Source organism: Hippocampus guttulatus, chromosome 12 (assembly GCF_054856545.1).
Source record: "Hippocampus guttulatus isolate MCC_2025c chromosome 12, RoL_Hgut_1.0, whole genome shotgun sequence".
NCBI classification, from domain to species: domain Eukaryota; kingdom Metazoa; phylum Chordata; class Actinopteri; order Syngnathiformes; family Syngnathidae; genus Hippocampus; species Hippocampus guttulatus.
This window is the reverse complement of record NC_141272.1, coordinates 18,869,513-18,882,766: the sequence shown is the minus strand read 5'-3', so window position 1 is coordinate 18,882,766 and position 13,254 is coordinate 18,869,513. Positions and strand designations below refer to the sequence as shown.

At 40.6% G+C, this 13,254-nt stretch overlaps 1 protein-coding gene and 1 long non-coding RNA gene across 3 annotated transcripts in view; one reads left to right on the top strand and one right to left on the bottom strand.

The window, feature by feature from the left end:
• Positions 1-12,141, bottom strand: part of sorl1 (sortilin-related receptor, L(DLR class) A repeats containing) — a 59,644-nt gene extending 47,503 nt beyond the window's left edge. For both annotated transcript variants that reach the window (XM_086124981.1, XM_086124982.1), the window contains exons 1-3: positions 11,787-12,141; positions 2,395-2,511; positions 607-744 (exon numbers count right to left, since the gene is read on the bottom strand). In XM_086124981.1, the coding sequence (XP_085981107.1) occupies positions 607-744; positions 2,395-2,511; positions 11,787-12,107 (576 nt within the window). In that variant the 5' untranslated portion in view covers positions 12,108-12,141. The remainder of the gene's footprint in view (positions 1-606; positions 745-2,394; positions 2,512-11,786) is intronic.
• On the top strand, positions 11,789-12,920 carry LOC147197743 (uncharacterized). The gene is made up of 2 exons (XR_015102421.1): positions 11,789-11,935; positions 12,131-12,920. It is a non-coding gene; the product is annotated as an uncharacterized LOC147197743 (long non-coding RNA).
• Positions 12,921-13,254: the final 334 nt, after the last annotated feature.

Sequence of the window (13,254 nt, the reverse complement as noted above, 5' to 3'; positions counted from 1 at the left end):
GGTTGTGAACACACAACAAAGGAACAAACTACACAAACAACTCCGAGACAGTCCAGTCTCCTACAAAAGGAAATATGTTACCAGCCAAGTCTTGTGTCGTTATTAAACAAACACATGACGGAAGTCCGACAGAGCACGAAAGCAACGCATTCTCGCCGTACGTAAACTCTTCACAAGCATTTGCTCTGGAGCAAATTTAACCCAGTTGCGTTCACACGTGCAAATTTACACCGGTGCTGCTTCGCTAACAAGCATTTGCTCTGGAGCAAATGTTTAAACCACCTCCCTGAGGTGGATCAAATTTGGTCCGGTGTAAGCTGTTTTCCGGGGCTACGCCGGAGCTAATTTGCACGTGTGAACGCTCTACTGGGGCAGCCCCGGCGTAGCACCGGACCAAATCTTGCCGTGTGAACACCCCTTGAGTCTGAGTGGCTGTCTTCTATCAAGCAACCAAGTTCAGTTTGCAACAGAGGAGTTCAGACTGGTAAGTCTTTCCATTGTCACCTCAGGGTGTGTCAGTTGGAAGGCAATCGTCTGTCAATGTAATATTGACCTGATTGTGTGCACTGGGCCACGTGACCGTACAACAAATAAGAATCCACTCACCCTCTTGTTATCTGCAGGACTGTGGTAAAACTGAGAGATGATCTGTGTGCTGCCATTCTTAGCCTTCATGCCGTCAGACAGTTGGAATTTCCCAGTGACAACTGTGAAGGTGGACCCATAATCATAGGAAACATATACCTGGATTCAAAGCAGAAACTGATCATTAGTCTCATGATGTCTCATTCGTCTCTAGTTTTCAAAACTTACTGACATGCATTAAGTACCCCCTTTTCTAATTGTTTTCAGCCACGCACCCCATTTATCATCCTGATGACGCTGGCAAACACAACACTGAGCTGAACCGAATTGACACGGCAGCACAGAAAGAGCTGACTGTGTCCCGCCGATTCATATCCTTGTTATTAGCCACTTTTGGCTGTAAATTTGTAACCTTGTCATTGTCTGTGGACCACAGAAACAAGGACAAAGTGTTAGCAGTCACCTTGTGACGCTATAAAATTTAATATCAAGCTAGGAAGCTAGAGGCAATACTGGACATGGGCCTGAATTTTAATAGCCACATTAAATCAGTAACATCAGCAGCTTTATATTGTGGGGAATAACATGGCCAAATTCAAAGGAATAGAGTCTAAACCTGACTTTAGAATACCAATTCATGCATTTGTTTCCAGAAGGGTCGACTACTGTCATGGACTGCTCACTGGGATTCGTATGTGAGTTATGAGACCATCCACAATGCTGCTGTTTTCCTAACTAGAAAAAGGAAATACAGTGATCCCTCTCTATTTCACGGTTCTATTATCCCGGCCATGGTGCATCATGTTTTTTTTTTTTCCAAAGTATTGTATTCAGAAAAAAATGCCGAATGACTCAGGAGTTTTGGACATGGCTGGAGCTTGATTGGTTCCCAGTGTGACGTCGACAGGCGACAACCTCCCTTGTGTCTTATTATGTGGGTTACTCTTTGATCAGTGTTTCATCACGTGGTTGCCTAGGTCAGTGGTGTGTTTACTTGAGGGGGGGGGGGGGGGGTGGATTGGGCTTGTATGAAAAAAGCAGCACATGTCTCTTTGCCTCCTTAATTGTCTAATCATAAACACATCGGCTGCACTGTTAGAGCTGCATAAAGGCAATGCTGATGAATGTTAATTACTGTTTAAGGTTTTATAATTAAAGATTTAAGTAAATATGTGTACTGCTATAGTCTTTGTCTCAAATATGTAAAGTATAAATACTGTTTACATATTTTAAACATGCTGGTACCCACAAACCCTTAAGCTTCACGGATTTTCGTCTTTCGCGGGTGGTCCCGGTCCCCATTATCCGTGATAAGTGAGGGATCACTGTACGACCATATTAACCTTCTTAGTAGGCAGTATGAAGACGTGCATCTCGCCAAAGACTGGCGTAAATTGATTTTTGTCTGCAGCAGGAATATTTGGGATAAAGCTGTTAAGTAAAACTGAGAAAATAACCGCATTATTAAACCACGTCAATGCCTTCCCAAATTTCAATCCATTTCTGAACGCTGGTCAAGTGAACAGTTTGCCAATTTAACTCAAGGATGACACAAGAAAGCATGCATGCTACTTCTCAGTCAGGGTCTGACTGGCGATTGCTGCAGATTGCGCATTAAAGTCTCGCTCAACAATCATATCATTATATGAAACATGACAAACCGGTTTGGAAAGAAATGCAGTGTATGACGCATTGAGAAAGGAGATACTCAGGGTAATGAAGTGAAAGAGTCATATCAGAGATACATAGTCAAGTTCTACACAACTAAATAAGTCTTGGCTGTGCAGGTTTTGGATGTGTTGAAATTACCGAGCTGTTTCTGGGTCCAACGGCGCCAACGCTGTCTCGGGCCAAAGCTACGATGACATTGCTTTTTTCTCCAGCCCAGTGGACAACCATCTGGTTATGAGAGTCATTCAAGCTGGCCTGCAGAACAAATAGTGGTGAAAACAAGATGAGAATCAGGTGGATTTCGGTTAACACGGCATGGTGATTATTTGACAAACAGACAAAATGTTTGTGGATATGCACCAATATGTAGATTCAATTTATTATGTCATTTGGGGATTTTTAAAAAAAATATTTTTGTTTCTGTCAGCCTTGTATAAAATCTGCTTGAAGCAAAGACTTAATCACCCCAATATGGCCAAGGTAAAAATTTACACGCAAAAAGAGAACTGAATCACAAAGATGTGACAAATACAAATTAAAGCAGAGATAAAATTGTAACTCTCATTGATTTTTAAATGTGCTTGGCATGCAAGATTTGTTGTCAAAGCAATAAGGTAGAGTGAGGACATGAATGGCGGCATTTGGGTGTGTGTCCCATGACCTTCTTTCTCCCACCCCCAAAAAAGAAAAAAACACGACAACAATAACCCTGGATGGGAAAGCCAACAAAAGACATTGAGAGCCAAATCTCCAAAACCAGTTCTACAAGCACACGCAGATATGGAAAAAACATGTTATGTGTTCTGAATTGTTCACTGTACACACACACAAATAAAATGAAAGTGAAAAGCTAAATCGGCTTTGAATTGAATTTATTTCATGTAATGAAATGCATGAGTACAACCACAATTAATGATTACTCGACGAAGTAAAAGTGTGCCACTCATTTACAAGGGTGCTCTTTTTTTTCCCACTTCCAAGACAGCTTGAGTGTGAGCCACCAGCAGAGCATTTGAGAATTGCCCTCATGATTTGGGGTCACTATCAATACTGATTTTACAGACCAAATAAGCATGATATTAACTGTTCAGGCATGTATGTTTGGCCGATTATCTCTCTGTTGTAACAATGTTTCTTGAAAATAAAATAGATACCGTTGGAAACATTATTTCCAAATTAAAGGACGCCTCAAAGAATAAGAACTTGTGACGTCGGCATGACAACGCAACAGAGCTGTCGTCAAGTCCACCTTTATTGAGTCCAAATCAGATTCAAGTCACAAAGCTCTGAGTCCAAGTCAAGTCCGAGTCCTCAAGGTCCAAGTCCAAATCAAGTCCTAGTCCACAAGGTCCGAATCCAAGCCCAAGCCCAGATGAGATCAAGAGTAAAGACAGAAAAATACTATTTTCACACCCACATAATTAGGCATTTCATTTTGCTCAACACTCTTTAGAACCTTTTGCTTCAACAATTCTTCTTTTCGTGGTGCCTCTTCAAGTGTTGAACAAAGCTCAACATGATGCCGTATGCGTCCGAAATGCTCTTCTTCAGAATCTGCAGGCAATTTTTCCTCTAAGGTGCGCGCTTAAGCAATTGCGCACTTCTCTCACCAGTTGGCACGCACCACACACATACTTCAGTTCTACACGAATTCCTTCACTTCCACATCACATTACCGGTAATCTAAAAACAGGACACCACACTATTCCCACTTTCACTACAGTTTCACTAGTGCGACCGAGGATGCACACTCAGCTGCAGGTGACGCGTGGACCACTCCATTCAGGAAGTCCAAACATAGACATCGTTTAAGAGCCTTCTTGAATGAGGCTCTTTCACATGTTTCAAAGGTCAGATGTATAGGAATTTTTGTGTTTTCTTAAATGGCATTTTATCCTCCATTAAAACCAGAGTTGGACTCGGTCAAGTTGATAAAAAGAATGTTTGAGTCAAATGGCCGAGTCCGAGACAAGTCTGAGACCCAAAAAAAAGGGTCGATTCTGGACTCAAGTCTGAATTCAAGGACTACAGCCCTGCAACACAGTATAATGTCACCCTCTTAAAGTAATGGCCACAGTCACATTTTAACAAAGAAAAAAAATAAGTTTTTGCCTTAAACATCTCTTCATGATGCCCCCACCTCTGCAAAAATTGGCTGCATTCTTAGTGAAAAAGACTATCTAAAAATCCTGTGAATAACACTCATTAAAAAAAAAAACATCGCAAATTAAGGGGTGTATCATACGGAGAGCATATGATGTTTTTTCATATTTTTCATCTAGGCAGTATGTAGGGGTTGTAAAAATAAAATAAAAACTTTTGAATCACTGATTCATAGCGTATTTCATACACAACGTAACGTTAGAGTTGGGGAGGGAGGTCTCTATTTGACGGTTAGCTCCGGGGTCTATGAGTAGGTAATAGCAGCCCTGAGCACCAGCACAATTCAACCAACTCGAGTCAATCCTGTTAACTCAATCTTTTCCAGTAAGCCAGCAGCTTATCATCAAAATACTTTCCCTCCCTGTGTAAACGTAAGCTGACGTAAAGTACTTGTTTCACTTAGAGTCTGGCACACAGCATGCAATAACTCTTAAAGTTGATTCATCACCAAAGCGCATGTTATCCATAGCACAAATATTTTCAAGTCAACTTATTTAACTTGATCTCGTCGCATATTGCTTGACTTTGATGGAGGCTTTTCTTGCACATCTAATCGTCTAAATTCCGTTTGCTGTATTCTACACACTTTGAGTAAGTTAGCATCGCACTATTGCTGTCGGCGAGTGGGCCCTGCGTCTGGTACGACCAAGGAGCAGGACATGGTAACAATACAACAGGCATTTATCCTGCAATCCCCTACCGCCCTCTCTTCTCTTCAGCTCAATGCTGTCCATTATTCAACAAGAGTGAAAGGAAGGCGGGTGCAGTATGGCCGGGAGCCCATTGGCAGCACAGTTAGCCTCAAGCAATGGCGTCATCTTTGTAGGACTGGCAGGAAAACACATCCTTGCTATGCTGTCTATTCCCAGGTACAAATATCAGGATTCCCCCCGACGCTCCCTGTTTTACTGTAACTAGCCTGTACTCATTCTCTTTGATGGTTGAATGAGAATTGTTTCTCATCGACAAAGCTCGTTGCAAAAATTGAAATGTGTGTAAATATGAGTGAAAATGCACATGACATGAAATGATTCTGGAGTGTGTTTGTAGGACACTTTCTCCATTCTTTCAGAACATTTGTGAGGTCATTGGTCAGTGATGGTGGACTAGAGGGCCTGGTTTGCTTTCTTTGTTCTAGTTTTTCCAAAAGCTATTGAATGGGATTGAGGCCCAGATTCGGTTTGATTTCTTCTATGCTATGCTCATCGAAGTCTGGCATTTTTTTTTAAGTATGACAATAACGCTCAATTAAAAAACGGGCCTATTTTAAGATCTTGAGTTCTTTGCGAGCATTCACACTGATGAGGTGCGAACCTGTAGCTGCGGTGAGAATGGACTTTTTTGTTTTTGAATAAGGATAAGAATGAGTGATAAGTGAATGATCAAACTTTCAATCATATTGACATTTTGTAAAACTTCATTGACTGCAGAAAATTTAGCAAGCTTTTTTTATTTGTTGATGTCTTCGTATAACTTTGGACAGACTCCTTAGCAAGCGAGCTCTGTGCACTTGGTAGAATTTTTCAAGAATTGTGTCTATTTTCTAAGATTGGAAAAAAACTTTAACATGTTGTAAATGAATCTGAAAAGCTGTTGAATGAATACTGTGTGTCTTTGGATACCTTTAAATAAAGTCAGGGGCTGGGATTTTTCAGTTTTACCACAAACTAATATCGGTTCTAAATATAAGTTATCGGACTCTCCTCAACTGCCATGACTCAATCAATATTGGTCCTGAAGAAAAATATCAATCTATCCCTGCATAATATGTTACTACTTTGCTGTTACAAGTGTTTAGTTATTTTTAAAAAGATTCTGTAGGCTTCTGAGGTCATTGGTCTGCTCCAGTTATGTGTTTCATAAATGAACATTAATGAGCCCATCCCAAAAGTAGCAAGTCAAAACCAAGACATATAACCTTCACTGTGCTTCACAGATGCGTTTTTAAGGCTTGGTGATGAATCGATAAATTTAAGCTTGTTTAATGCAGGGGCGTGCAATTGATTTTGCAAAGGAGACGCATGAGAAACTGGAACGCTCATCGAAGGCCATGTTTTTGCATGCCCTGTGCCTGCGTGGGTTTTTCTCCGGGTACTCCGGTTTCCTCCCACATTCCAAAAACATGCATGGCAGGCTCATTGAACACTCTAATTTGTCCCTGGGTGTGACTCTGAATGTAAATGCTTGTTTGTCTAGGTGTGCCCTGTGATTGGCTGACAACCAGTTCAGGGTGTGCCCCCGCACACTGCCCGAAGACAGCTGGGATAGGCTCCAGCACGCCCGCGACCCTAGTGAGGATAAGCATCCATTCGAAAATGTTCACTGTGAGGGCCAGTCAGAGACTGTGGGCATGCCAAATGTGTTTCAAGGGACTTGAGTATAACGCCTGTGACGTGCATTGCTTCCTCTGAACATGGCTGCAAATAAAGTGAAGCAAGTTTACAAATGCACAGTTCAGGACATGTCTTGTGTCTAGTGTAAACAAAAAATTATACTACGTACTGTATATTTTAAATAAAAACAGTACAACTGGCTTTCAGTTTAGTTTTCTATAATTCATTCCAGTGACTATGCCCGTGTATTAATTAGCCTTTACATAACAATGTAGGTTTTCAACTATCGTAAAAAAAGCAAGTCTATTCAATTAGATGAATCAGATCTCAAATGTCAAAATTCAAAATTAACACTTAAAATAACAAATACCATCGCGGAAAATTTTGATTTTTTACCTGCATCTATGCAAACTGTATTGACTTTGTGATTACATACAAATAGCTCATTTCACAAGAGTATCATATCACTGCAAACCTAGCAAGACTCAGCTATCCCTCTCAACTTTCAGCCTAAACAAGTAGAGCACAAATCAGCGATGTAGCCAAAATGCCCATGATCACTCTGGATGTACTTCAGAGATCCACAGCTTAGGTTGGATAATCTGTTCATCGAACAACTATTAGTCAGTCATACACTGCACAAATCCAGTCTTTATGGAAGAGTGGCAAAACGAAATCCAATTTTGCAAAGACAACTATAATAAGTCCCATTTGAAGTTTGCCAAGCCACCTGGGAAACAACAAGCGTGGAAGAAGGTGCTATCGTGAGATGAAAATAGAAAATGGAACTTTTTGGACAAATTTAGAGTGTTTTGTTTGGCATAGAGTAACTTGGCACATCATCCTGAATATACCATGACCCACCGTCAGACATGGTGGTGACACCATCATGATCCGGGGCTGCTTTTCATCAGCAGGGACTGGGAACATAGCTAGAGTAGATGGGAAGACGGATGGAGCCAAAAACAGGCCACCATTTTGGAAGACAACCTCTTGAGAGTCTTGATTGATTCCCCCCCAGTGACAGGGGGCTTGCTTGAGACTTGAAGGGACGTAGTGACTTGCACGTGACTTACTACCTACCACCTCTGTAAATTGGCACTGATTCTTCACTATATTAATAAATCTGAAACAGCTCATGACAACCGTAGAAAATGAATTAAACAAATTTAAAAACTGGTTCGACAGAAATAAATTGTCACTTAACCTGAAAAAATCGAAGTTAATTGTTTTTGGCACAAGACCAATCAAACATCAAGCTAAAATTAAGGTAAACTCAATTGAGATAGAAAGAGCGTACGAAACCAAGTTTCTCGGATTAGTAATAGACTCAAAACTATGTTGGAAGCCACATATCGATAACGTAAAAAGAAAAATAGCTATACCATAGGGATCCTCTACAAAACCAAGGAAGTGCTAAATAAGAGATCTTTGTACACATTATACACTTCATTATTATTACCATATATGACCTACTGTGTGGAAATATGGGGAAATGCCTGCAAAACAAACACACTCCCTATTCTAAAATTACAAAAAAAGCAATTCGAATTATTAATAGGTCAAAATATACGGAACCCACAAATCCACTATTTATCAAATTAAATACGATGAAATTTTATGACCTGGTTGACTTTAAAATCGCCCAATTAATGTACAAAGCACATAATAACCTGCTCTGCCAAAACATTCTGAAGTTTTACGAAATTCGAGAAAGCAGCTATGATTTAAGAGGTACCAACTTATTCAAAAAACTCAAAACAAGAACAAACATCAAGCAAAGAAGTGTATCTATCAAAGGTGTTAATCCGTGGAATAATTTCGAAACGGACCTGAAAATGAGTAAATCGCTTGCTGAGTTCAAAAACAATTTCATAAAAATAGTACAAACAACCTACATCAATCAGAGTTAAAATTATAAATTCTAAACATTAAATATAATGATAAATCAGAACTAAGTTGATAAATAGAGAAAGGTATTGAAATATCCATTATGAATACAAGAGAAAATTGACACAAAAGTGCCAGGGTGTGGATGTATATAATCCCAATACAAACCAAAAGTTGTAAAAATATCACGGTTAAGGGTAAAGTATGAGCCTTAATGGAGACTTCTTTCTTCTTACTTTTTTTCTTTTTTGATTGATATAAAATGATTTGTTAGATATAAACACATAACGGGGTAGGACTAGATAAGTTTTTTACTTCTTCCTACTCCCTTGAACATAATAACTGTGTTGAATGAAGACTGATTTCTTTTTTTTACTATTTTATCTACCTTATTTTCTGTCAAATTATTACTGTATATGTTTTATGTTCAATAAACAAACCAAACCAAACTATTATATACCTGTATATATATATATATATATATATATATATATATACAGTGAAACTCCTCTACAACGAAATCATGTTTGCAGCAAGAAATTTTTCACAACAGGGGGTTTTTCACTGTAGCAATTTTGATCTCAGATGTAAACACACACACACACAAACGTACAGTATGTGTACACGCACACTCTGTACTCTTTATTTTTATTCCAATACTGCATAAGTATGAGCACACACTTATTTGACACATCATATAGTCAATGTAGAAAGAAAAAAAAGGGAAAGAAATTGTGACATTAACGATCAGCATTCACTTTCACTTACATCAATTTCTTGAATAATGTATTTTATTTTGCTTCCTTCGTCTTTCATTTTGATCAGTTTTACACTCTCTTCCAGCGTCACAGCGCTTCTTGTCTTAGCTGGTTGACATCCAAAGGTCCGTTTTGTAGCCATTTTAGCAATGCAACGTTCATGCTGCGTCTGAATCTAACAGTAACAAATACTTCCTGGACCCGGTGGCTTTTCTTTCCACCATCTCACTGTCTCTAACTTGACCTCCCCTCGTTCGCTGATGTCATGCAATGAACTTTTAAAGCCAGCCACGGGACGCTTCGTAGTCCTCGATGGCCATAGTTAGCACGATGGAACTCGCCTTCTCTCTAATTAGCGCTCCAGTTACCGTAAGGTTTTTAGCATGATAACAAATAAAGCATTCCAGGAAACATTCGTTTATTTGACTGTCCGTCGAGCCACAAGCAATTTAATCTGAGCAGCTAATCGGATGCATTTCACTCTATCTTCCACGGATCTAGCTGCAGTATCTACACACATAGGTAGTGGTCCCTCTTGGCCAATCGGAGGCCAGGATGATGCTCGGTAAGCCAATGGCAGAGCAGCTATGAGTATGTTGCGTTCAGGAAACTCGGAGCTGTGAACTAAATAAAAATTGTTCACTATTCCAGTAAAACTCATGCTATTAGAGTCACTTCCATGTCGCCTTTTCGTATCCAATGAGAGTAAATAGCGGCGTGGACAGAGTTATTCCGTAGTATCGAGCAGGACTTGCGTGTGTTTACGCCACTGCGTGCTTCTGTATGGCTTCCGGGTTCCGGGTAGTGGAAATTCCGGTGTTATGAATTGATCTTTAATGTAACATCGTAGTCGAAATTTTAATGAATGATTAAAAATATCATTTATTTGTCCCACACTGGGGAAATTTACAAATGCATAGGTTTTTAGTCCGGGTGAAGGAATTTCCTTTTGAAAGAACTCCGTAGATGGGAATATTTACTGTCAACCAGTGTGGTGGTTGTTGTTGTCATTTCCGAACGAAGCAGTAGAGGTCACTGTTGGATTAGACTTCGGTGTAGTGAATCTCTTCGCGAGGCAAGAGCAGAGAAAAAGATTCCGTATAACGCAACAGGGTTTTTTTTCGTTGTATGGGGGGGGGGGGGGGGGGCAAGAGAGTGGGAATGGTGTGAATGCATGAAGATTTTTTCACACTAGGGGGGGGGGGGGGTATTTTCGCCCATGTAGGTTTCATTGTAGAGGAGTTTCACTGTGTATATATATCCCCCCTCCCCCCATCCATCCATTTTCCGATCCGCAAGGGTGGCGGGGAGGTGCTGGAGCCTATCCCAGCCATCTTCGGGCAGTAGGCAGGGAACCTTGAACTGGTTGCCAGCCAATCGCAGGGCATTCATAGACGAACAACCATACACGCTCACGCTCACACCTTGGGACAATTTATAGTGTTCAATCAGCCTGCCATGCATACAGTCAAACCTCGGTTTTCGACCAAAAATTTAGAGTTTTTTATGCCTCGCATGACGACCGAATTTCGGTTCTCGAACAAACTGAGCGCACTTGAATGCGTCACTTGACTCCTCTCGCCTTCCTTAGACAAGGAAGTGACGCTTCACCGTGTCACGTTCCATTGTGAATGTGTGGGGGGTTTCACAGGTCACAAGTACTTTCACCCGTACACCTTTATATATTTAAAAGGGTGGCATGACACTCAATATATTTATGCTGCCTTGACGATCTCAAATGAACTACAATTCACCAATATGTGTGAACATTGTGAGATGTTGATGGGACTGAAATACAGGTTGACAGAGGAGAAAGGAAGGAAGGAAGGAAGGAAGGAAGGTTGGTAGGGAGGTAGGAAGGACTGTTCAATATTGACACATTCGTTTCACTTTTCATCACCTGTCTTAACATTTTTCTAGACAGTCAGGATATCTCAGTATGTAGTCCTTGTCTATGAGAAGTCCTCCATATTCAAGATCAACTAGCGCAGGTATTACTTTGTGAAAGTCATACTGTCAAATAAGCATGAGCATCCTTCAAAAGCCTAGTTAGCTGCTTTTGTCCGAGAATACCACAGTTGTTGCAAATCTGCTTTAAGAGATAGCTTTTTATTAAAAAAAAAAAAAAAGTCAGTGACGAGGTAAAGCAGGTTTACGAGTAGACAGCCATTTGAACACGGTGACGTTACAAAAACACCAGGAACGTTTGCGTCCTTGTCAACTAAGAAAGCATTTCCTCCTTGCAGTCACATCATTTCTTTAATGGTGTGTCTTAGAAAACAACAGCGGGCTTGTGTGATTTTATTATCGCATATTAATAAATGAAGGTAAGCGTTCGTCGTTAAAGGTGTTCCGCGAAAAGCGCCAGTGGGATGCATCTCAGTACCTGGCCGTACACCTTCGGCATGGAAGATTCACTCGTGCTCCGGCGGTTTCGCTTTGGCGGAAGGGCGCCGTAGTCCGACCCGCCTTCAGCAGCACCAAGAGGGGCCAGTCGTAGAGCTGAATCCTCGCTGCCCCCTCCATCTGCGTCTGGTAAATCCTTATTTGCGTCTACTGTAAAATATCCTCTCTGTTGCGGTGGTATGAAGCGCTCCTCGTTGTGAAGATGAAGTGTTGATGAATGTATTCCGACAAGCCATAGGATAATGATGTAAAACGAACGCCGAAGCGGACACAGCATCCTGCCTGCTTGTGGTAACGCCATGTTTGTGTATGTTTGGCTTTCAGGTTAGGTAAACGCCAGCCAAGAGCTCCTTCTACAGGCTGCGATGGGCCCAGTGTTGCATTCAGGAACTGTGGGTAGTTTTGAAAAAAATCCACCTTCTACAGATAGACCTGGTTCATGCCCTGCGCTTTACTCTTTTTGTTTCACTTAATAAAGTGTGCTCCATGATCAATGATCAAACCACTGTCATTTCCATACATTGCTTCTATGTCATGCACTGCTGTGAACTGGACAAATTCCTTTGGAGTCAAAATCACATTTGATGGTTGTAAAAGGACAGTATTTTTATTTTTAAACAGCAGCCCACTTGTTTTGTTATGTTAACAGCTGGAAACAGAATTGAGCCATCTGCAACTGCCAGCTGGAGTTAACAGGTCCAAGTGAAGAAGACATACATTCTGATGGATGAACAAAAGAACATATCATATTATCGTGTCTTGTAACTTGTTTATGGCCCATTGAAGTTTGCTGTTTTTGTGAAACAACGTCAATCACATCATATTCCATTGTGGTGGTGTACAAAGAAAAAATCCCCCTATCCATCCTTTTTTTAACACCACTTATCCTGAACAAGGTCACAGGAGCCTATTCCAGCTGACTTCGGACAGAAGGCAGACCACACCCTACACTGGTGGCCAGTCTGTCACAGGGCACATCTAGAGCCAAACAACCATTGACCATTCACATCCACACCATCACTGAATGGGAACCAATCCCACGCTATCCACACACAAGTTGGGTGACTGCACCACAACACCATCAGAGACTTAATAATAAAATCTTTAAAACTAATTTGTCCAGTTGCATTATTTTCCAGCCGTTCTTTCAAATCCACCCATTTGCTCTTAATTATATACTCAGACAACATAAATCATAAGTCTTGTTGTTGCTCTGGTTTATGTGACAAAATGAAAAAAGTCACCTTTGATACCCATCTACACCAATCAAATTCTTCCTAATTCCATGAACACCTTGCACAACGTGATAAATTAATCATTGTGTGAATTATGTTCTGTAGGCAGAAAATATACCAAGTACCTGTGTGCTATTTAAACCCCAGTACGAATATTAGATTTTCGAGGTACATTGAAGGCAACATATAGACGAGCGGATGCTTCTCAGAGAA